Below are 25,723 nucleotides of genomic sequence, written 5' to 3' on the forward strand. Positions count from 1 at the left end.
AGTGTGTGTATATACACTTATACACACAGTTATTAATTATAAACGTGTAGCGTATACCAAATGTGTATTTAAACACTTAACCTTTCCACAAAGGATAATTTGAAGTGTTACATCCCACTGAATTAATTTTTGAAGTTTCAATTTCAATTCATCTTAATTCAGAAATTCACAACAGTTCATATAGCAATATCTTTGTATTACTATTAGCAGTGAGAACACCCCCAAGCTTGACTTAATCCGCAGAACAATACATGATTAGTATTTTCAGCAAATGTAAGGAGAAACGTACAAACTCTTCACTACTGGTGTAACTTCTTACTAAAATTCCCCAGTTTAGCTAAAGAAAACACTAAAATTTCACAAACTGATGTTAGAGAGAAAAAAACAAACCACCCCAAACCTTGCATTTTTATAAAAGAGAATGAAAATATTTCTCTTCGTGCCTATCACTGGGGTTGGGCGAAGCTTTAAAACATATGGCCATGCTTGTTTGCTCACCGCCTCGAGGTAAATAAAATGTAAGGAAGGCAGCGAGAACTCCTCGTCCCAACGGGGAGGTAGACGTGAGCTCCTTGCAGCCGAGCAGTGAAGACCTCTGGAAACGTTCCCCCCGCCCCACGCCATCCGGAGCGGTGAAACACCGCGCCCTTGTCACCGCGCTCCCGCCGTGTTGCCAGATGTTGCCATCCAGCTGTTCCTTCCAGGCTCCAAGGAAAAATCCAATTAACTGCACGTGTGTGGCAGCTTCATTAGAACAAGCACAGCCAAGCGTGACATGGTTTTGTCTTTTACATTAGTGGAATAGTAATTTCAGGGTCATCAATGTCTCTTTAGCGCTGTGATGTCTGCTCCTGTTCAACAGAGATACGCCACCCCCAGACAGCCCATCCACTCACTCGTACACGTTGTACCCAAGAGAGGTCCTTTGGAGTAAGAGCATCATTTGGAAACCCTTTGGAGTCACACTCAAGGCAAATGTGAGCTGATTCTTCATCATTTCCTTCCCACACCAATTAGTGGCGGTTCTCCGGTAAGTTGCTGTAAGTGGGCACATCGGTTTAGCAGTGAAAGAGCTGCTTTCAAAACGCAATAGTTTCATGGAGGAAGAGCTAAGCGAAGGGAGGAGTTCTTGTATTGAACAGCTCACTGCTGATATCCCTCAGCCACAACATGAGGTGGGAGGAAGGACAATCACATAGCAGCAGCTCTCAAAAGGCAAAAAATGCAAGCATCCCGACTACCTTTTAGTCAACGAGAACCAGAAACATTTATAAAATCCACTTTTTATATAGCATATGCTATAATAAAGCTAACGGTGAAACCTGTAGCTTCTGTCATCTTCCCAGGTAGCAGTAATAGCAGGTGTGGTACTGCAGGAATTAACCCTGCAGCTTACAGACCTGAGTTCTGACCCAAAAACATTCTGAAAACACTGGTATTTCATTATTGTTTCCATAGGTTTTTGAGTCAGAATCTGTTTAAGGTAAGTCACCCTCTGGCTATTACAGGGCACTCCTCTGAAAATGTCCTCCAGCTCCTCAGCTGGCAAGGATGTAATTTACAGAGCTGTCACCGCGATAGTGCTCATCACGTCATGGTTGTTAGAAAGCTCCCAGCTATTTCTAGGCTTGTGCTTCGTGTGTTGTATTATTGAAGAATTTTGGGATTATTCCGCTTTCCAAGCATGAGAAAGGTAATTAGATCTGAATACTACACATTGCTACAGCCACGTAACCGTATTTAAAATACAAAGATAAACTACTAAATGGTGCAGGATACTGCAGAGAGGTTTGCTATACTTGCTGTTTGAGAAATAGGAAGGAAAAGGAGTGAAATGAAACCCCAATTTTACGGTTTCTCTGCTTTCTCGCTCCTTAAGACCAAAAGCAGAGCTTTCTTAGCAGGGGAAACAGAAGCCAGGTGGGAACCTGCCCCAAAAGAACCACCTTGGCCTTTGCAACCCAAACATGCCACGTTTCTTCAGAGCATGTTCTCCCTCGTGTCGGCTGCGTGGGCTCGGTGCACAGGGGCAAACACAGTGGTTGCCTGGCTGGTTGATGAATTGGTAATAATTGGATATAAAACGCTTCTGTACTGCGAGGTATTGGAGGTCGTGCTATCTGTCATTGGAAATGTAATTTCCTCTTGATTTGTGGTGGAGTTAGGGACCTGGCCCCCATCCATCCCATCGCTGGCTGGCTGGCGGCCTTGCGCTCAGGCTAATTCGGGGCGATGGAGCACCGCTCAGGTTTGTACGGCACCTTCACTGGTGCGGCAGTGAAGAACTGCAACATTAGCCATTCCTTATGTGGGTAAAGAAATAGTTGAGTTTCTGTAAACCAGTCGGGATTGTCTGCTAGTTCTTGAAAAGCTGTGACCTGGAGGTGTTTCTCTGTATCTGCTGCGCTCCCACAGCGACAACACTCACATTTGGTCATCTCGCAGAAGCACGTTAGCCAAAGCTGGAGGGATCTACCCAACCACCTTTAGCTTTTACGTGCAATTGCTGTACGTTACGACGTTTCCCAAGTCCTTTGCATGCCGAGGGTAGAGCAACCGGAATGTCAACGCTTTCGTTTAATCTCAGCGCCTAATCACACAGCTAGGAGGCAGTTTCGTAAAGGTCATTAACCTGTTACTTGACCTTGATTTAATCTCCAAGCCATGGTCGTGGTCTTCAGCTGGGTTCAAAGGCCATTTTTGCTCTGGGAAATGAAGCTGGACCTGTGCCGGGACCTGTGCCAGGGGCAGGAGACACAGGTTTTTAAAACCAGACCTAATGTTTCAGGAGTTGAGACAAAGCCCATAGAAAGAAATTCACGGACTCCCGTGAGGTTTGGATCAGCTCTGGGATGAGCTACTTAAACCTTAAACACTGTTTCAAGACAAAAAACCTATACTTATAAGGTCCTGTTTGCACCTGGCTGTTCTCAGGTGTGGTTCCCCTGAAACCTGAACGTTATTAAAATAAAAATTAAATTAATTAATAAAATAAAAATTAAAAAGTGCTAAAAATTAAAATTTAAAAAAATGTCTTGGTAAAGAGGAACCCCACTTATTAATGATGAAATATGTATTTACATATGCAGATATATGCACGTGTGTGTATATATATGCATGTATTATGTTTATGTATATAGCATGGATAAATAGATATGTGTGTATATATATTTCTGTATATATGTGTGTATAAAATGGTTATGTGTTTACATACCTATGTATAAAGATACTCTCTCCCTCAGGCAGATTTCAGCTGTATGTATGACACGAAGAACCCTGCTGAAAATGGTCAAGGTTAAACTTCCAGTTTGCTAAGGAATTAAAAACACCACCGCCTCGTTAGGCAGCGAGCTTGCCTTTTGTTCATCCATCCAAACCCTGACACAGGTGCAAAACGGTACCGGCTCAGTGCAGGGAGCTTCATCACCCAGTATCCTGCCCCGGCCGTACCAGTTCCACACGGGACGCGTGCGGGGCGGTGGTTTGTGTGCACCCTCCTCGCCTCCAGCAGTCTGTTGGGTCTTTGACACTTCTCAGCTGCCTACACCAGGGCTAACCCACAACGTGCCGCTCCTAATGTAACTCTGGTATGTTAATACTAGGGAAAAGTTAGCAAAAAATTTTAATATGCAAAACAAATTTACAACTTTTCACAAGTACTGTTTTCTTTGGATTTATTTTTTTAAGAAAGCCCAGGACAGCAGCCCATAAAGTTCAGAAATAGGATATTGAAAGCAGAACTTCATGGCTTTCAGGGAAGATGCTGTGCCTTCAGTGAGAATTTTCCGGTGCAATGGGCAGCAGGATTGCGTCAGACCGCTGGGTGCTGTTATGTTATCTTATGACTAATTTTTTAAGTACCAGAAAGCCAGATTACACAGAGAGCGATAGCCAAAAAATGCTATCCTCAACACGAGTAGTATGTTTGTTGCTGCTCACTTAATTCTGTTGAAAACTGCCCTGTGACTCAGCACGGCTCAAGGGCTTCAGTGGGACTTCCTGCAGCAGGAGCTGTTTCACAGCACCTGTGCGTATCTGACCCAAAGAGAAGCATCGCATGAAGAAATACTATTGACCTGAAGAAAATGCCACCCGGTTCAGCAGCGTACAGCTTCTCTGGTCCCCGCCAAAGGACCGCGATGCTGCACAGATATTTCAGAAGTGAGCTGCGGGCCAGGCTCTGCTGGGCTGCACGTGCTGGTACAAACTGCGGGAGGGGATGCTCATTCCCCAGGCCCGCTGGAAGAGACACGGCAGGGAACACCTCCCTCAGGTGCCCGGTGCGTGTTTGAAGCTGTGATGTCTCAGTCTGTGCGAGTTCCTCATGAATTATTATCTTGGGGACTCAGTAAAAGCCTTCCTGAAATGCAGGTAGCTCAGCTGATGTGCTGAGCTTCTCAAAGCTGAGAAAACAACAATGAGATTCCCCAAATAAAAATAATAAGAAGAAAAATGATGAGAAGCAGCTCTTGGAAGCCTTTGGCTGTACCTAGTGTTTCACACGTCAGTCGGGAGGGCGCAAAGTGGTAGGACATAATGTGACAGGGAATGGGTCGAAGGCTCAGCAGCCAGCACCTCCTCTCTCTGCAGCGACGGGACATGTCCTTCATCTGCTTACTTAGGCAGCTGGTCATCGCTAGCTCTGGAGAAACAGTGCAGTTTGTTCCTTCAGACAAAAATATTTCTCAAAATGGTAACTTTAGCCCTAAACGATCATTTTCTCTGGATTGCCAATTTCATTATTACTTTACAGGGAACTTTCAATAAATTCAGCTCTATAGTTACACTGATCCACCTATGAGGTATTGGCTACTTAGCTCTTTTACCACAAAATTTTAAAGCAGAGAGGAATCCTTTAAATGAATCTTAACCATGGCCACTAGAGATTACTACTACCTCTGACAGCAGTTTATTCACATCAAACTTAATTGTAAACGAGCTTTACCAATCTGTTTAGATCACATGCTGCATTCCTGGGAGAGAAAGTGTCTTTTACACAAATTACTACTATAGTAAACATACAACAACACTTCCTTCAGTGAAATAAACACTCGGAGACCAACACTCATTAGTTAACCTTGAAACCTAAGGTTTAACTTTACAACTTCAGATCAAAACACTGGGGAACACAACTGTCTGGCTAAAGTCGTAATAAAAAATAACAAACCACCCAAACCCCTCAACTTTAAGTGAGTTTTTCAAGTAGCTTAGTGATTTATAGATCAACAATTTGGACATCATTTCATGCTAAATCAGTAATATGAAAATATTTACTTTTACTTCGTTTGGCCTTAAAAGCTTCTCCGCAATAGTGGCTTATATAGGCATAATTTAAATCAAGATGAAAGTTAAATAGAGGCAGAATTATGGCCCCAAATCCATGCAGGTAAAACCAACGGTACCTTTTTTACGCAGTTTGGCATGCATGAAGTCAGCCAGAAATTCTACTCTGAGAAAACATGGAGTTTTACATTCAGTCTCAATTTTGACAGACGAAGTTACACTGAAGTGCAATACTGTTCAAAATAGATTTTGTACCCCATAGACGTCTTCTAACTTTCAACAATACCGAAACATGACAGCTTTATACACATGATGCCTTAATATGAATCGACTGCACTAGTATGTTTTTATAGTAAAAAGTATTTTAAGGTGACAAAGAGGCACACTGAAAAATAATTTTAAAACAGTGAGAAAGTTCAGTGGTATGGCTGGTGTTATTCTGCAGGCAGTTTAGCTCCACTGCACAGTGTAGTCTTTGCCTAATTCAAGTTGAAGCTTGGTGATTGTCAGGAGCTGTAAAAAAACCAGACAAAACAAACAATTAGTAACTGAAGATCTACTGCTTTGTCTGTGTTCGGTAGAGAATATAGTGGCTTCTCATTTTATAAGACTTTATTACTCTTCCTTTGCTTTTGTGTTTGTATCACTATAAACATAGTTTAACCAGCATAGATTTTTGGATTTCTCATCATGAGGCTCTGATCCCTTCCCTTCATTCAAAGGCTCTTTTAGGTCTGAGGTTGCTTTTATTAAAAAAAGAAAGAAAGGAAATTTTAAAAGGCAGCAGAACTTGGAACACATTGTAATTCAATGGTGCATACGAATTCTGTTTTTTTTCCCCCACCCAAAAGTCAGCAGCAGAATGAAAAGCTTCCATTCTCTTTTACATTTTTAACTCATCCTTTTGGTTATGTCCAAAACCTATACAGTTCTGGCTTTCCATGAAAGAGAGGAAGAACTAAGACGTAACAGAATACTGCATTTCCAAGGAAGGGTGGTAAGATCCCAATAACAGAGGAGGTCCAGCACCCTCCCTCTACCAGGAAACGGGCAGGACTGAACGCCTCAGCAGTTGTGTTCATATCTGAGGGACGCTCCATAGGAGTGCCGCCTTGAATGGCCACACAACCATACACATTAATTTCAGGTGCCCTTAGGAGTGTTTGACTTGCTTGTCCAGGGAGGCGGGAGGGGGAAATGCCCTGGACGGGCATGACCCATGCAGATGGAAACCCTGGTGCTCTGAAGTTGGTGGAAGGTATGCCACTAACTTTAGAAGAAGTGGGATTTGACTTGTACATGTAGGAACCCAGCGCTGCAATGCCTACAGGTGATACATGACACGACAGGCTATGAAATGGTGGTAGGCAAACAGGGCTGGGAAATGAAAATGTTGTCAGACAAGACTGACAACAACAGGGTCATGCAGAGACTATGGAAATACTTGTAGTTGCTTTTCCTTCCTTCAAATCTCATAGGGTGCAAGTAAGCTCTTAGGAAGAGTGGAAAGAAAGCACAAATCAAAATCCACCACTTTTCGACTGTCAGAAGCAGTTTGGGCTCCTCAGGTGTAATTTCTGTGCTTAAAAGCTCCACACTGCAGAATATTCACTATCTATTAAGGAGTACCTTATATAATCAGTACCTGATGGTAGCTTATGTATCTTTTTGAACTATATTTTAAATATGGCATTTCAGCAGAAAGCTGAATCTCCAAAGGTTTAAGAGCACATATTCAGTTGTGAAGGTGGCATTACCCTGCAAATAGCATCTCACCTTCTTGGCGGCATTGTAGTCCATGGTGTGAGGCGATGCGATTGTCCTGCCGTTCTGCAATACGGTCACCTGCTCAACACTGGTGGGCACCCCCAGGACTTTAATTTCAGTAAACATTAAGTTGTTTGGATCAGTGTAACCGTGATGCAAAACTGTGACATCTAAAACATTCTGAAAAGACAAAAATAAATGACAGAAATTGTCCTTAGACTGGTACAAGTCCACTGGAGCTTTTCGCTTACTTTCCTCTCTTCTTATTTTTAAAATTATTTTAAAATACCTATATGTTGTTATTTATTTTCCAAATTTGAAGGCTTCGGTTTTCTTCACATTGTTAATATGGCTAGATCCTGGGCTCTGCTGTGTCTTTAATTGCCACTCGGCTGATAGTTGTGAGGAGCGAAACAACCAGATGCTCTTAACCCCTGACGTGGGCCGCAAACCCCTCCTCACTGTCTCAGGGACAGCAGCTGTGCCTCGTCTCCTGGTTTCTACGAGGCCTGATGCAGGCTCTGCTTTCCCTGCTTTATGCCCTCTCAGAACCGCTCCTCCCTCAGCACCCACACGCCCCCCCTCATTTCCAGTTGCTGTCATTTTAAGTAGATTATGGGCACATGGTCTCTCTAGGGCTTAACCAGGTCCAGCAGGTCTCCAAAGAGCAAAGGCCGTGTCAAGCAGCCCAGAGGTGGTGCCTGCTAGCTCACAGCCCAGGTGTGATCCCATACAAATGTGCTATGATATAATTCTACATATTTAATGCTTGGGGGGTATTATTTTAGTGTGAGCATTTTTCATTGTTGGTTGATTCAAGACCACTTTAATCAGGTTTTTTCCTTACGAACTTTTTTGTAAGAGCAGGAAAACGTGCATTTATTTTATAATCCCTTTGCAACTGCAAATATGGAATATTAGCAAAACTAACTTCTGTTCCTTAGCAAATAACATTCAATTTTTTGAAAAAGACAGAATTAAATGAAAAGAAAGAACAGTGTGGATAAGATTAGAAGACATTCTGGCACCCTGGAAAACTAATGAAGTAACGAGGTGTATTTTCTATTACAACAGAAAAAGCATTTCTTTTAAACCAAAAGTCCATATAATCAGTCTAAGTTAATTCTAGATATTCAACTTGTTATGATAAAAATTGAAACCCAACATACTAGAAATGACAGTACTTAAAATAAACACTCCTGTTCATTGACTTCATTACCCAGGAATACATGCCAGATTTTCTGTGTTGAATAAAGAGAAAAAGCAATCCTGAACTGAGGCAGCGTCTCCGCACCAGCCACTGTGCAAAGCTGTGCTGGGACTAAGCTGCTTCCTCTGCATTCCCATCAGGCCTCTTCTTGCAGGCTCTGCAAAGTGGCATGGCCACAGCAGCAAAACCCACCATCTCCAACGGGATGCGAGATGTCTCAATGGAATACATTGACTGGGGTCAGTGCGCGCATCCTAGGACCGGGACGCAAGTTTATGACTCATAACCACAAATACGACTCTGGTTTGCCATCAATAGGAGGGCATGAGCAGGACTCACGAATGGGGCAGGTCATGTTCCCCCCATTTTGTCATTTTAAAAAGTGATTTCTTTTGTGGTTGCCAGTGACTGTGTATCTTGCTGCTTCCTCCCAGAACTAAGACTGCACACAATAAATAAATACATTCTACAGTGGCTATGGGCAAATACACTACAAACACAGATGCCTTCCTTCTGGCCCTGTGAACTTTTCTTTCTTTTTTCTTGGAACAGAGACCTAGCTTGAACAACAAGGGAGAGAACAACAAGGAGGACCCTGAACATGCTAAATGGATCAGGAACAACTTTAGGTGCTCATCCTTAAGAAGAAACCCAAATTCTTTGATGGGCAGAGGTATTTCTTTGCGTCTGTAAGCCAGGTTCAAAGCCTTTTGTCCATAAAGTTTCCTGTGCGTAGCTTTCGGCTTTCTTCTCACCAGCAAGGGCTGGTTTTCCTGGCACAGCTGTTCTGACCCATCCACATGCTCCAGACATCCTGCATCGATATATGCTTTCACTTTATAGAAATCATTCATGAAATAAACTTATACTTTCACAATTATAGCAGCGACTACAATGCCATAAACATACACCCTATTTAACAATACGCTGAAATTGGTAACTTTAGAATTGTTCTTAAATTTGTTCTTAACACAGTTTAATCACATTACTTGCAGTCCATTTGACCATGAGCACAAATTAATGTTAGGGTGGGATATCTAGACATTATGAAGCACCAAACTAAAATACCTTTAGTTAAAAATATAATAATAAACACTTAAAGTGAACATTCATAAACTGTGAGATAACATTACATACCTGATTGGCAGTAAACGATGTTAGCAGATACACACCATCTTCATATGCATCTGTTAAAAAGAAAGAATGAAATGTATTCGCTATCCACCTTAGTTAACACATTATCAACATTTCAGTTCAAGAATTGTGTCCATTCACTGTACGCAAATATATGGCATGTCTATCTGTACATAAACAAACTTCTTTATTTCCAGGAGACATATGCTTTTAGACATAAAATAGTTACTTACCGGACTGCATGCTATTTAAATGAGGACAAAATAAGAACATTTTACAAGTAAGATGCAAAAGAAGGCAAACAAACCACATTAAGCAAGATCAAGGATGTTGAGACCTGCAAGTGGAAAATGTTTTGCACTGAAGAAGGTGTGGGAGTCGTTTCCCACACCCGCCTCTGCTGTCCAATTACACGTGACCAATGGTGGACGTTGAAGCTTCTTTGAAATCGCTGTTGTATATTTTATCGATCCTATTTTTCGGCACTAAATGCACTCAGAGTAGTGCGGATAATCGTTGTAGGTTCTTGCCTTTCTGCACTGACAAAACCGGATCACAGGCATCCTGCTGCCGTGCACCTTGTAATTTATGCTGATCTCATTTCTCATCAGCCTTCCATAAACAGAGCCACCATTTCTGAATCCCAGTGCTGACAGGCAGTGGGGTGTGTGAAGCACCTCACAAATCACTATCTGCATCCTGCAAACTTCCCTGCACATCGTGATGCAAAATAACACTGTTTTCTGCAATACTTGCAGTGATCTTGGGTGACTGCTGATTGTTCTTGCAAGGGTAACACAGGCTGGATGGGAAGGATAAATGACATTTAAGTATCTCTTATCTGAAGATGATTTAGAAGGATTAATGTTGAGGAAATTACTTAAAGCTTCCCACGTAATCTGTGGTTATGGTTCCCACAGGGTTGAGGACACGTCTTTGTTATCTTTGTTGCCTTAGGTCCAGGGGGCAATTTCATTTGTGCGACGTATTAATTCTATAAATCACAGCATTATGTGGTTTAAATCAGGAAAAATCATTTTACGATAATGCCAATCTGAAGGTTTCATTTCTGTTTTGCCTCTGAAGGCGTGTTCAGATACGTCCTCCAGAAAAGCGATTGCTTTGGCCAGAGCCCATCGTTTCCACTGGCTCCTGTTGCTCCTCCTCAAACACCCGACGCTGCGCCGAGGACTTCTAAGGCAGGAGCAACCACCAGCACTTCCTTTCCAAAGCGCTGGCTAAGCCATGCAGTTTCTTACAGCCTGGAGTTTCCACTGTGACAACTGTGTTACTGTTAAAAACTGCAGAGGGAAAAGCTCGGAAGTCAGCACTGAGCATCCTTTGCCTTTCAAGGACTGCTGTAATTTGTTTCATCTCTCCCCGCTTCATACCCTTGGGTTTTCCTTTGTCCGTTTTCACTTGGGCTTTGAATATCTCCAAGAGTCGGGGTTCCACAGCCTCCCTGGGCAACCTGTTGCTGTGTTCAACCATCCTTGCAGCAAGAAGGCACTTATGAGGGCAAGAAGCATCATACATACCGATGCGAACCCCGTCATCCCAATAAAGCTGTCCTTCAGCAAACAGAGTGTCATTCAAAGCGACGGTGAGCCCCATCGGGTTCTTTCGGCTATGGAAAACAGAACAATGTTTCCTCGGTTTCCTCAGCCAATCACATTTCATGTCTATCAAATGCCAGAATATCTTTTTTTTAAGAAACATTGTTTGCCACTCAGTTGATGTCCCATAGGCGTCTTTCTAAGCCCATACTATTGGATTTAAGGGAGCCCATTAGGAGGAAACCAAAAAGAAAAGGAAGCCATAAAGAGCCAGTGCTATCGTGCGTGTAGCTTCTCTGAGGGCTGGTAGTATTTATATGTAATTGTGCAAAACTGAATCTTAAATTTTCACTGAATCTTACCTGTAAAAAGTTGTATTAGCAGGTCGTTGCCAAGCAAGGATGTATCCACCTCGAATATGGAGGTTGATATGCTCCAAAGGAGCTGGTAAAAGTTTGAATTGTCCCCTAAAGCCAATATCTTCATCCTATTTAAGAAAAAACCAAAAAAGTTTTCTACTGAATTGGTCTCATTTTACAGTTTTGGCCTTTTTTTTTTTTTTTTCTTTTTAGAATGAAATGGTCATTTTTCACTGGACAGAATAGTTAAGAGTTGTTACTGCAGGAGTAACTTCATAATGCTTTTAAGAGAAATTCTGAAATTCTATATCTATAAAAGACTGGCTTGACGTTAAGTGACTTCAGCTGTACCAAAGGAGCCAGTCAGATGAAATATGAACTTGTGATTAACGAAGTGATTTTTGATGCCTGCACTTCCTTTTACCAAACCTTATTTTCTGTGAAAGATGATGTGGCTAAACCTGTTTTGCCTTTCTCTATTCCAGCATTCCTTAAAAAGACACTATGTATATCATTTGAGGGTTAAAAGAAGTCAATAGAAGGACTTCAGATTAAAGCTATTATTACACCGTTTAATTTACCCTAATTCTGGACATATTATTATACATCGTTGTACAGGAATCAAGGAATTTTTTATCAGCTAAGTAGATGTTACATTGCTAAGAACTGATACTGAATGCAAGCTTGTAAAAGGGAGAGAGAGGGTTCACATCTCACAACCACTCTCAGCACACCCTGCTGCAGTCTGAACAGCACTTTGAAGAAGACGTATAAAATGTAGCTTTTAAAGGGACTTACTGTGTAGTAATCATACCAGCGGGCATTGGGTAAGTAAGCATTCACTGCTACAGCATTCTGTAATTAAACATATGTGTTTTAGGTACCTTAAATTAAAAAGTAAAAAGTGAAGTTTAGATAAAGTGACTTTAAATTTTTCATAAGTGCTTAAAAACACACCTGTTGCATCACAGGGCTGATGAGCAGTGCGGGTCCCCAAAGGAACTGCTCATATATTTCCCAGGTTGTTCTGTCTTCCACAAACCTGCAAGTTAAGAGAATAACGATTAGACATTGGGTGCTGAGCTTTTCCAAAGTGTTCCGTCTTTAAGACATTTTTGTCAGTAATTGAATCTACTATTCCTAGTATGTACTATTTCTTCACCTTTATTCTAGTATTACTTATTCATAGATCAATTAATGCTTGCCATGAATGCATAAAGATCCTAATGTGAAACATTACACAAATGCAAGCTATTAACTTAGCTTTCTTTTTTTGCCATTTCTTTGCATTAGCTTTTCAGTATATTTAGATCACAATACTCAGAAGATCTGTTGTGCTTGGCCAGTTTTAGCAATAACAATAAGATTAGGTAGTGGGCAGACTGGGAACTACTTTCTAATTTGCACCACTTTTTTCTTAGACAGGTGCTTAGAAAAAAACAAGTCAGTACATGTAAACAATTCAGTGTTCCTCAGCCAACACACACACGTAGACTCTAGACCACATCTAACTGGACAACAGGAGTTAAAGCTTTTGCAGGCACTGGCCAGCCCAACAAAAGCAGAGAATGCTTTGTGTGTCTAACAATATATTTAAAAAAAATTATCTATATCAGTTTGGACATGCACAAAAAAAGCCATTTTTCCCTACAAAGTCTTCATGATTTGTAGCAGAATTCCCTCTTTTTTGCTTAAAGTTTTTCTCCGGCTCTTTATGCAACATCTGGTTTTTTTGATTCTACATTGCTTCCTCTAATAAGGTTAAAGGTGAGATTTAAATTTTAAATATTACTCCTAGATAAGTAAATGTTCAATTCTGCATAGTGAATAATGGAGAACTAGTGCTGTTCAAGTAGGGCTTGATATTGAAAACTCATATTCTCAATCTCGTGTCGTCTTCTTGAAAGGAAAATTGCCGTAGCTAAAAGAAAATTTTATTATCAGGAGGGTCGTAACTACAAAAGCTTTAGTGGAAACTCCTGATAGGGAGAGCAAAGGAGTTGCACTTACTCGTGGAGTACGGGGCGGATCACAGTGCTGCCATGGGCATGGGCGTCATACATTAATGTGTAGAAATAGGGTAACAGGGTGTATCTTATATTCAGCACGTTCCTGGAAATCTCCTCAAATGTTGAGTTCCAGGACACAGGATCCTGCCTCTGAAAGAGAAGAGACCGTTGTTATTCAAGCTGGATTGTTCTGTTCAGAAAACTTACAAGAAAAAATCAACAAAGCAAGACAAAGGTGAGGAAGTTTCTCCTCAGAACTGGAGCACCTTCATTTATTTATTCTTCAATTAAGGAGGAAGTGACGCTGAAATCAGTAGCCATCACTCCAGCCCTAAGAGGGGAACGTGAGGAAAGCCTGGGGGAAGTAGTGTAAAAAATGTTTAATGCAAAGTGTCCCGAGGGTGTGACACATCCCAGCGTACATAATTTATGATCCCTCTTTTCTGCAGGGCAGCACTCAGGACTTGCAAGAAGAGACCAAAGCACTAATGACTGATGTCAGCGAGCACTTCCAATCTTTATTAAATGTATTGAATAATACCTTGGCAAATTGGGTAAGACTGGAAGCAACCTGATAACCCTCAATCTGCATTTTTAAAGGCTTTAAATTCCTATCAAAAGGTGTGCCGCTGCAAGATAAATCACACCGTTTTTGAAAAGGAGACTTTAATCCATTAGATATATGCCATGTAAATAGCTCTACGCTGCTAGACCTCAAGCTTTAACTGGAAGAGAAGTGCTGTTTCTTTCTTTTTGTTTTTTTTATTTTTCCAGTTATCTTCTTTTACAGCTTTCTACAATATAGTCCTTAGCCAGCACAGCCTTACATTTAGGCGATTATTTTCCTTTACTCTTAAAAGACATATAATATCTGATGGTGGCAAATGTGCAAAGCAAGGAAATTGCCAGGTCTTACCCCGGAATCTTATTACACTGTTCCATTTTCTCAGTTGTTGTATAATTATGGGCAATTAGGGCTGAGAGCACCAAGGTCAGTTTTGCTCCTTTAAGTGCGTTTGCCATAAAAGCGCTCTATTTTAGTCTGGCTGCTGTAGTGCGTTTAAATAAAAATAGCATACGGGGGAAAAGATGTCGGAGTTGGATTCAGTCAAAGCAAACTTAGAATAGGCTTCCTTCAAGTGGTCTAAATCCCCGAGCAGCCCCTCTGTGGGCAGAAGGCCTCCCAGGTGAGGGGGAGGCTTACAGCAGAGCTAGCATATAAAGACAGACATTTATTTGATAAAGAGCCAAACGTGCTCTTTTCTTGTCCATCCACCTTGGAAGGTACTTCTGCTTGAGCCAGGCCAGTTTGTGCAATGTCCTGGCTGGTCTCTACACGCGTGCTGCAAAGGCCCAGCCATTAACAACTGTGAACACCTGGCAACTCACCCTTGTTCCTTTCTCATTGTGATTCCTCGAATATGGGTAAAATGCGCCCAGCTGCATCCAGCGAAGACACAGCTCATACTCCGAGTTTTTGAAGAAGCCACAGATATCAGCTCCTGTCTGAAAGTTTAAAAATAATCCAGTTGGAATACTACAAATTCATGCACAGCATCGAGATTATTAAATGTAAGGTAATAAGTCATTAGCTTACATAAGATATTCCAAAGAGACTGAACTCCATCATACCTGAAAGGAAAAATAATTCAACATTACTAGCTGGGTTTTCCCCCCTGTTTGTATGCTATTGGTCATGTAGATAATACGTACTGTAATACTAATGCTGAATGAGAAGAAAAAATCAAAACACAAACTCCAAGATTTCTTTAACGTGCCATGGTTTTCTGGTACAGAAATAGATGGAGGCTGGTTGGTCAGGAGTAAAGAAATGAGTGGCAGGGCCAGGACAGGATTGTGGCCAGTCCCAAGGGAATAAAAGAGCTCCCAGCACCCAGAGCAGGAGCAAAGTAAAAAAGGACTTGACCATGAATTCTACTTGCTGAACTCAAGGGCTTATTTCAGCTACAACCACATGAATACTAAAAGCAAGTAGATGAAGGCAAAGAAATTGCTGCACACAGTTAATTGAACACAGATCCTTTTCTTTCTACATACCAATAACAGATTTAGCTAGCTGGTCCCAAGCTGCAGTGTTATCACTGAGCCAGTGTCCTGCCCATCTTCCGCTACTGGGATATGTGGAACGGGTTATAACAATCCCACGCTCCTTGGTCGCACTCTGCAAACCACTGACATTGAAAACAGGAAAAAAACCTAAATTATATGAGAAATATTACATGACAATTTATTACATAAGATCCTCTTTGAAAATAAACAGAAGGGCTTATATTTGCATAGCAAAAGCAGCATCGTTGCATGCATGAATATGCATACATCCAACCCAGATGTGCTTTTTATGGCAATTCACTGTGATTCACACATACACAGAAACAGCAGTGTCAGCCAACCTGTAGCTGGAAAGAGAACTGGCAAAACAAGGATGTGTTAAAATACAGATTTTCAGCTCAGGCTAATTAATCTGTGGGAAAATATGAATGTATCTCAAATTGCACATTTTCTAAGGGCTCCACAATATGTTCCAGGGCACATTATTCTCTTCTTAAAGTACCTGGAAACTTGCTGCAACAACTGAAAATAGTTTAACAAAACTGACACAAAAAAGGGGGAAAATAGAGGTGCCAGAAATATTGGAACTGTCAGTATAACACCAGTTGCCAAAAGGGTATTGGAACAAAAAAAAAAAAAGTCATGGATCTGTAGTCAAACATCTTTGGTGTAGAAATGCCAAGATGACATGATCTCAATATGAAATGACCACCATGGCTTTGTCTAGAAGCAAAAGTATTAAACAAGCTTTTTCTGCTTGGGGCAGGTAAGAGGCCTTACAGCTAAGGAGTGACTACCAATGTGTGTGACTAACTTGGCTGACCTCTTGGTCTGACCACATTTGGCTTCTTCATAAGCAAAATAGATTTCAAGCAGAAGTTAGTAACCTTTTGAGGATGGTAGGACTTCTTTCCCTTTCCCAAAGTAGAGACAAAAACATACAGGGCAGAAAACATACAGATGCTTGGATTTGGGGGATAGAAGGAAACAACTAGCACCATACAAGGACTGTCATGGACTTTTCAACATGCTCTGGCACTAAAACCCTATGGCCTTGCTTAGGATCATTGCTACTGTCAGGGGAGACTGCAGCTTGCCAAAGACTCAGAAGAGCTCCCGAGGCCCTGGAAATGTGGGTGTGAACGAGCTGGATGGAGAAACAATTCACCAATTAATCACATTACGTCAAATATTAAAAAAAAAATATCTTAAATAAGGCCTTGGCCACTGCCACAGAGCACCTGCACATGTAAGCTTTAGAGAAAAAATTTAAATATTAGCTGAGTTGAGGAGAATTTATGCTTCCTAGTTGCTCCACCAAGGACACAAGCACCTTTCTGTGCAGCATATGCCGTTGCTCTATGCTGTGTGCCTGGCATGGAGGCATTACTGCTCCACTTTCTTAGGACAATTCCTTTGCAGCCGTGCACACATACCGTGACTCATTACAGCAAAATACTAAACCGCAGTACTAGTTAGAAAGCAACACTGATTAAAGCACACCGCTCTCCAATGCTGGCTCTGCAATAATTGCCTAAACAGCTGCTTCAATAAGGCACTATTTATTTATTTTTCTACAGGATTTGCAGCTTTAGTGACACTATAATTACAGCAAAAATACACAAGTCACTTAAATTACCATAGCAATTAAACTAGACTAATGTGCTGTAATTATTTCTTCCAAGACAAACAGTAAGTTATCTAGGATCTTTTATTTCTTTGTAACGTACTATCAAACATTTTCAGCCTCTGCTTGGTTTACCCTACTTCAGCAATGCTTTGGCAGTTGCAGCTAAAACTTCAAATGTAGAGAAAGTGCATGTTGTGCGTAGAACTGCTCAAGGATGAGCACGGCCCGAGTGTCCTGCTGACCCGAGGTGCCAGCTCTCTGCTCCAGGACTAAGTCAAACCTGTGTCCAAGAAAAGCAATTACTCATGTCACAAAGCCCGAATTCACCTCCAAACAGTTCCTGTATTCCCTAGTAAGGCTTCTGGCTTTCAAGTCTATGCAAAACCCTCATTATGAAAGAACAGTGTTAAGCCAATATCCAGAAGCTCCTCCTGCCTAACAATGGAGAACGGAAATTACAGTTACATAAAAAATTGCTGTTCACTTTTAAGTTATTGGCTTTTGTGAAGTTCTGCGTGCACACAATCTTCTTGTTTGCGTGGCTTAGTATTAGAACAAATTCTTACTGCAACATGACTTCAGTTGCATGATTACTCCTTCAGATAGTACCAAAGAATAAATCGGGAGCTGAGATATTTTAAAAAAAACAAACCTCACATTTTTCTATAAATGTCAAGTGCGAGAATATCTGTATAAGCTGTGTAAGTTATAGCCGATTCTGTCAAAACAGAAGAAAATATATCACTGCCTTTCTGGTCATACTTAATACACAGAAGCAATGGTAATATTCCTCTTAGCAGTAAATTACTCTCTCCTTGGGATGCCCAAATCGCACGTGACCTCTATGAGCAGAGGTATCAGACGTTCCTTCCTGTCCTGTCAGTAATTTCGCTCCTGCCCTGACTGGCAGCTGCAATGGCACGCTGCCAGGTGGAACACCCGCTCAGTCAGAAATTCAAGCAGCCTTGATATTTTCCTTCTTTATGCTAATATCAAAGTTACCAAGGGCTTTAAGGTCGTTAAGGCCTATAAAGAAACACTCTTTCCTTGCTTACTCGTTGAATTGGAAATGAAACAACACGGGTAGATTATCATTAGATCAGACCTTATCTAGAGCAGGCTGGGGTACTCTTCAGGAAGGAACAGATAACGACGTTTGCCTCGGAACCGAGAGAATAAATTCTTAAAAGTAAAGGCATGTGCACACGGGTTGCATTTTAAAACTCACTGCTTCCCCTTTTCACTACTCTAGATTTCTTTTAAATAGAGGGCATAATTGAGCCCTTCTTAAACCAACAGTGTTAAAAAACTATATTCATTTTCCCTCACTAGATGTATAGAGGAAGGCAAAAATAATATCAACGCCAGGAGCAACCCGGGCCATCCCAGCAAAACCTAGAAACAAAAACTATTTTATATTTTAATTACAGTAATTATTGAGATTATCGTTGAGTAATTACTGTTCCCAGCTGCTGACCAAAATGTTCAGACCTGTTCTCCATTCGGCCTTGTGAATGAATACCCGAGCGCTGCCTTTTGATTGACTGCTCTCGTTCACAATGCAGAGCATCGCCCCAGGAAGGCCTTGGTGGCTGCCTCGTAATAGAAATCTCTGCTGAAAAGGCAACATGTTGTGTTTGAATGCGTTGGGACAAGGAAACGCTCGATGGCGAGTAATTACATCCAGATTAAACTCTATGAGAAATAGCACCGTGGCCATCCTATTTCATAATGCAGGTCAGCAATTAGGCTTGCACAACCTAGCATGTATATGGATGAATCCTCAGAACTGGCATTGCAAGAATTGCTCCCCAGAGAGGTGAGCAATAGCTATCTTTCGTATCAGGCTGGGGAAACTCTCTTTAAAACATACCTTGAAAATCGTGTCTGCTCAGGGTCAGTGGTTTTAAAGCTGCTAAACTCAAAGACTTTGCCTGCTTGTCCTGACACAGTCAGGGATGCACCTGCAGGTGTAGACGTGCCTGAGCTGCTTTGGGCTTTTTTCTTCTAGGTAGCTCCAGTTGCACAAGGTATTTATGGCAGTGAAACCGTGGAAGCACAGCTTCAGCTCAGACCTGTGCAGACCCACCTCACCTTCCCTTGCATGTCCTTCCAGCAGGTCAGGCTTGTACCACCCTCTCTTGCACCACATGCGAGATCACTGTGCTGAGCAGTAACGTCACTGAAATTATACCAACTGCAAGAGCTACAGCACTGCTGCTCATACTTCTGAGCGTCAGAACTGCACTGCTGGCTGAATTGAGGAACTGAAGATGTGAAGAGAAGTATCTCAGGCATGTTAAATAAACTGATGAAAGTTTTGGCCATAGCAATATACACACAGACTATTCATTTTCTGCAGATTTTGCAGACAGACAAAAGTATGCAAACTTCACTTACTCTAGGGTAGGTTTTGTTTGTGACCATCCATAAAGACTGTGGACATCGTAGTGTCTCACAGGGGTTCCGTCTGGAAGATATTGTTGTACTTCCATGCATGGAGTTTTGACAGTTAATCCATCTGACCGGTATCCCAAATCTAGTGGAAAGGGAGAAAAAATATTTATACTTTAATGATGAACATTCAATAATGATTCGTGTTGCTTTTTCTTAGTTTTCATACTCTCTTTGGCATTCATTCTCTTTTAGGCATGTATACTCTCATTTATTTATTTATAATTCTAAAAATATCTTTTCCAGTTTTCTGAAATGGAATATTTCTAATATTCCTAAGTAGGGATCTGGGTCTGTAAGTGTGTTAATGGCGCAGTTACATATGCTTTTACTGAAAAGGCTCAAAGAGTAAACAGAGTATATCCAGATTCAGAAGATATTGCAAATCTTTGTAAACATTGTCACATCTTCCATATAAACAGAAAAATGGTGGGGCAGGGGGTATGGTCTGTGTCTGAATATTAACTTCCTGACAATTCCTGAGAAACTATTCCTAATAACCGAAGACAATTGAAAGCAACAGGATTATGCTAATAAACTATTAATAAATAATTACTAATTAGTACTTGTTTACACCAGTACTTCAGTAAAGCCAAGCTAAGAAAGCTAAGTATTTCCAATATTTGACTGTATAGATAAATGGTAATGAGAGGAGACACAAGTATATTTTCTAAATTTTTAATTAATTGCATTATTCATCTGAGAAAACTGCAAAACAGAAAACTACATTCTCTACCATGCCTAAAGCAAAGCATGTAGATATAAAATGGATATCAAAATCCATATACAGGCATGTAGCTGGAAACAACTTTATTTTTAAAAAGTGCCTTTGAATTACTGCTCCCACTGAAACAGATGGGGTTGAAGTGTGCCCATAATCTCAGGAAAAAAGGGCCACTTTCAGTTACAGGCTGTGGTTTTACATACCTAACTTTAGGCATTTAGGCCACATATACCATATAAGAAATTACACAGTAACTAGAATGACCTAAAACTGTTTTAAGGAGTGATCAGACTTACGAGGTATATTTGGTGGCATATTTAGGAGGTCATTTCTACAACCATCAATGGTGCCATTCAGAAAAGCTGCTGATTCATTCATGTCCTAAAAGCATAGAGCAAAACCTGATTGTATCTGCTTCAAACTTGAAAAACAGACAAAATTCTAAATTACAAACAAGCAGCATAGTAGAAGTCCTCAGGAGCCCTAGCAGCTGCAGTCTCAGACTGCTGTTCCATGTTTTCTTGACACGTTCACATGGTGCAGGGACAGGAAGCCACAAAGTGTTTCAAGGGAAGAAGAGTGAGTCTGGGCTCTGTTTCCCCTGTGCAAACAGTGTCATAGCAGAGGAAGAAAGTCACGACATACCAAGGCAGTGCAAGTGTACAACCTAGAGCCAACGTGGTGCCTTTGGCTGGGGGCTCATGTTCTGCCTGGTGCTCTGCTTGCTTTCCTTCCAGCCTATTTTTTTAATTTCACTTAATGGCAATTTAAAACCAGATACCCTCTGAGCTTCAACTGCAGTACATATACGGTGAAAAGTGGCCCTCTCTGCTAGTGTCTGGCACAGAAAAAAAAATAATCCAGTAATCAATTCCATTTCTACACTTACTATCCACAGGCCATCAAACTTGACGCTTCTCAAGGGGTTGGTGGGATTATTGTAGAACTCCAGGATTTCTCTCTTCCACCACCCCACTGTGGAATTGCGGAAGAAGTCTGGGAAAGCAACGTGTGTTCCATCGATCTGTAAAAATAGTAGGAAAACAAAACAGATACAGGATTGAAAGCATCCCGCTGTTAAAATGTTGGAATTTGTTTAAAAAATTGAAAATTGGGGAAAAAAAAAAAATCACTTGTTCACTAACTTTTTTCGCTGTCAGGAAGGCTAGCCAGTTTCTGCACCTTATCCCTCCCATGAGATTTATCAACAAGTTTGCTGCTATTTTCCTTAATCAATGTGCTGCTTTGTCTGTATTGGAGTCCCTAACCAAACCATGTCAACATTTACTTGTATTCGTGTTTGCTCAGGCAGTGACTCATTGACTTGTACATTAGGAAGAAATGGCCAGACCTTTGTTGGCCATTTTAAAATAATCAAACCACACTAACTATAAACTGAGCATCAGCAGACAGATAGATATAACCATTCCTCCCTGATAACTATGTGAATGACAACACAAACTGAAGACAATTCAGTTTGTAGCATTTATTCAATGTGTCATTTACAGCCAGGCATGAATATACCATCAGCAGATTTTCCCCCTATGGCTAGCACTGAAGTCTAGGCTGACACGTTGCTCGCTTGGGTACAGCATGCCTCTTCCACCATGAACATTTTAAGAACAGTACCTTGGAATATATAATGTCATTGGTATTGGGCCATTTTATGAAGATATTGTCCTGCACACCTCTTGAGAAGGTAGGATAATCGGTTTCATTTCCAGAGATGGTTGGATCCTACAATTAAAAACACTTTCATGCTCAAAAAACAAGTTTAGAAATTCTGTTGAATATGTTCTGCATTCTGCAAAGATCTATTGACATTTAAAAGCAATATTCAAAACTGACCAGGATAATGATAAATCTCATTCCTTCTTCTTTTATTCTGTTAATGAGAGCTGGTAATCCAGCAAAGTGTGTGCCAATGGTGAAGTCCAGTCGCCTTTCCATATGGTCAATATCTACATATTGGACATCCTGCAGTTCACAAAAACAAGTAATATAAAATGATTATTTTTCTTTTTTTTTGCCAAATACATATTTATTGAAAATCTGCCAAAAGTAAACTACTGAACTTTTGAACTGTAAAATTGGAAGCAGCTGTAACTTTAAGCTAAAGCAATTAAATGGATATTACACAACCTATCAGCAAGTCCAAAACAAAATAAACCTCTTACTACTGCATCTAGTCCGAGGATAGAAATTAATACTTGATAGAGAAAAAAGTCCTGGATTTGTACCTATGTGTATGTACACAGAAGCTGCACATATGTTACTATATCTATAAGGAAACAGTGGAAACAGTTGTTCTGTATTGAAATAGTGATGTTAATGACATTTAAAATTAAGAGACACATTCAATTTACAGTGCATTTTCATTAGATCTATGTGCTATTCCAACTTTCCCAGCAATAACCTGTGCCAAATCATAGCTGACTTGACACAGAGCAATATTCCATTCAAATGATGCTGCTTCATTTTCTTTCCTGCTTGTTTGTCTTGTTGATCCCTGCTCCTTCACAGCCAGCATGGCCTGAGTCCATGGCTGACTAAGGCATCTGAGTGCTTCTTTGGTATGAATGATAAGGAAAATAAAGCAGCCTGATGCCTACATTTAATATGGCCCAGAGTGCGCAGAGATGTTCAGCTCTGGCATAAAACATAGTCTGCTCTACTCTACCATGATGGTGTTCGGTGGGTTTTTTTGTTTGTTTTTGATTTTGTGTTTAAATGGTCATAATTACTACTCCGAAGCCAAAAGTTCAGGTGTGAGGTCAAACATTAACTGCTGCCAGCGTACATAGGGAATCCCAGCTGCCTTCATGCCCTCCACCAGCTGGGCGATTTCGGAGTCATTCCTGTAGCCATAGCGGCATAACTGGAATCCCAATGACCAGTAGGGTGGCATGACTGGTCGTCCAATCAGCTGAAAATACGAAAGAATATTTGAGGTGAGTAGGTGAAAACAAACCAAACCGACCAACCAACCAAAAACCAGCATTAGTTTGTAATAGAGTAAGAATCCTACTGCAGTGTACTCCTGAACAACAAGTTCTGGTGTCGGGCCCAAAACCATGTAGAAGTCAAGAATTCCTCCAGTGGTGCGGTACGTCAGGGCAGGCGTTGGCTGGAATGTCACGTCTGGAAATGGAAGAAGTAAAACGAGAAAAGGATGCCTGGATTCAGCACTACTGCAAAACACTGACCAAAAAATAATACATTGAGAAAATGAAGTTAAGGTTTTCTTACCCATTGCATTGCTGTTAAGCAAGAGAACTCCATGAGCATTGCCATCTTCTTCAAGAGCCATGTAAAATGGATGATAACCATAGGAATTCAACTTGTACTGCAAACAAAATAAAATACATTCTACTAGGGAAACATTGCAAGCATTAACTTTTTTACATTTATTAATAAAAATTTAATAAAACTCAAGACACACATCTGCCAAACGTACAACAATTAAACTCCTAAATTATATACTTACACCTACTACATACCAACAGAACATACCTACAGAAGATCACTTTCAACTTCACAATTTGAGTCAGTCCTGTTCAGAACGACCAGGCAGGAATGAAAGCAAAGGTGTTACTGCCTTTAAAACTTGCTAATGAGAAAGTGCTTCCCCGGGACAAAACTTTCCCTTCTTTTCAAACAGTAGCAGGTGTCTATATGACCAGGAGATACCGGTGACATTCTGTTATCTTTCATTTACTCAAAAATATATTGAAACCTGAACTGGAAATTAGACCTTTAATTAACCACCGCTATTTCATTGGTCATTCCCTGCAAATTACAAACGTTGTGCTATCTCGTAGGAAATAACACAAATATACACATAGCAATAAAATTTCTGATTTACCTCTGTAAGTACTAATTTAATCCCAAAGTAGCGGGAGTTGTCCTGACTTATGTCTAGCTTTCAGAATAGTTAGCTGAGAAGAATAAAAAAAGGAGGACCATGCCGCTATTTGTTAGCCACATTTGTTGTCTTCCAACATCTGACACATTGGTCTCACCGGTCACAAACAAAGAATAGGTTTAGAGAAGACCTTTCCATTGAGACACCATCCAAATTATAAGGCATGATAAATAGGATCAAAGTCATTAAGGGTGGCCAGGACCAGTGGACATCCACTGGACTTTAAAGTCCTGCTGAACATCTCGGCACTTTAGGCTCATTGGTCCAAAAGCTCCATTTGCTTCTACTTACAGTAGGAGGCTGATCTCTTGTGAGCGTTCCCCAGGTGTGCCAACTCATGTTGCGTCGAAACGTGGTGTGCTCAGTTTCTCCAAATCCATATATATACTGGGATGCTAAGCGGGTAGAAATCTGAATGAACATGTCGCTGAATGTGAAGGTGGGCAGCTGTGAATCCCAGCTAAAATGGAAAGAGGAACATAAAAACAATAATATAGTGTCTTCCGTGCAGTGTTTAGCTGGCAGGCACTTTTTTTTAGGCTACTCTTTTTCTCTGAAAATCTCACTCTTCAGTAAAGGTGGAATAAAACTGTTATGGTTATTGAGAAAATATAAAGGACATGAAATGGGGATGTCTAAGAATTTGGTACACAGTTCAGAGACACAAAGTCCTCTGTGTCTCTCAGAGAGATATATATTATGCACAGGCATCATGCATGGCAAGTTGCATCATATTTTGGCAATTTAGTGAGAAAATGTGTTTCAGGAGAGTACGGTGATATTTTCCTCCCAGACTGATCCTTGGTGCCACATGGAATACAGTAAATAAGGTGCTTTTTACAGTTCCCTGGACTTTTTGTGCAGATTACACTGAAACTTTATTCATAGGTCTTATTTGCTGTAAATAGGCATCTTTACAGTTGGAAACAAAACTGCAACCTGATGGTGCTCTGCCAAAGAATTACGTTGTTCCAGGAGGCTGAATTGCAGTTTGAATGATTACTCTGGTTGGCAAAAAGGAATTCACCTTGCAATTAAGTTTTGAGTACTTCAAAAAATGATATAAGAATGTTTTTTTTTAATAAGAAACAGAACACATGGAAGAGCTAACATCTTTGTTCTCTGTTTTCTATCTCTGACTTAAGCTTAATCAAGGAAAAAAATGAAGCTCCTGTCAGACTTGTTAGCTGTCACGTTACCAAATCCATCTGCATGTTAGCTGAGACACTATTTTCTTCTTTTTTTAAAAAATCTAGCCATTCCTCCAAACTGAACCAAATGATCAGTCCTTAATGATCAGTGCTGTGGTCACCTAAGGAAAATTTTAGGAAGTGTAGAAAATTGTTGTGCCTCCCAGAGATTTGGGAACTACACAAGAAATGGCCTTTGCACTTCAACATGCTGTAGAGGATACTTAGCAAGTGTCAGACTATGAAGTGACTGGGGAAAAACCTTAGATAATTATGAGAAAAAATAGGATATTGCTCAGGGCACCTTCTCTGTCTTCGCCCTGGTCAGGGCTCTCATACAATGCAATGGCGAAGCCACGTCCTCTGGAGCAGCATCTGGCATTTGGCAGGCAGAGCCATTTTGTGGGAAGGA

At 40.8% G+C, this 25,723-nt stretch overlaps 1 protein-coding gene across 2 annotated transcripts in view; it reads right to left on the reverse strand.

The window, feature by feature from the left end:
- Positions 1-5,065: 5,065 nt before the first annotated feature.
- SI (sucrase-isomaltase) overlaps positions 5,066-25,723 on the reverse strand; it is an 86,338-nt gene continuing 65,680 nt past the window's right edge. For both annotated transcript variants that reach the window (XM_064457926.1, XM_064457925.1), the window contains 20 exons: positions 24,413-24,581; positions 23,446-23,542; positions 23,225-23,337; positions 22,997-23,122; positions 22,045-22,173; positions 21,826-21,933; positions 21,086-21,220; positions 20,493-20,577; positions 19,419-19,557; positions 15,377-15,510; positions 14,916-14,950; positions 14,708-14,824; positions 13,320-13,468; positions 12,267-12,351; positions 12,108-12,164; positions 11,313-11,437; positions 10,933-11,021; positions 9,398-9,447; positions 7,060-7,230; positions 5,066-5,796 (listed from right to left, as the gene is read on the reverse strand). In XM_064457926.1, coding sequence (XP_064313996.1) covers positions 5,734-5,796; positions 7,060-7,230; positions 9,398-9,447; positions 10,933-11,021; positions 11,313-11,437; positions 12,108-12,164; positions 12,267-12,351; positions 13,320-13,468; positions 14,708-14,824; positions 14,916-14,950; positions 15,377-15,510; positions 19,419-19,557; positions 20,493-20,577; positions 21,086-21,220; positions 21,826-21,933; positions 22,045-22,173; positions 22,997-23,122; positions 23,225-23,337; positions 23,446-23,542; positions 24,413-24,581 — 2,176 coding nt within the window. In that variant the 3' untranslated portion in view covers positions 5,066-5,733. The remainder of the gene's footprint in view (positions 5,797-7,059; positions 7,231-9,397; positions 9,448-10,932; positions 11,022-11,312; positions 11,438-12,107; positions 12,165-12,266; positions 12,352-13,319; positions 13,469-14,707; positions 14,825-14,915; positions 14,951-15,376; positions 15,511-19,418; positions 19,558-20,492; positions 20,578-21,085; positions 21,221-21,825; positions 21,934-22,044; positions 22,174-22,996; positions 23,123-23,224; positions 23,338-23,445; positions 23,543-24,412; positions 24,582-25,723) is intronic.

This window comes from Phalacrocorax carbo, chromosome 7 (genome assembly GCF_963921805.1).
Source record: "Phalacrocorax carbo chromosome 7, bPhaCar2.1, whole genome shotgun sequence".
Taxonomy (NCBI): Eukaryota; Metazoa; Chordata; class Aves; order Suliformes; family Phalacrocoracidae; genus Phalacrocorax; species Phalacrocorax carbo.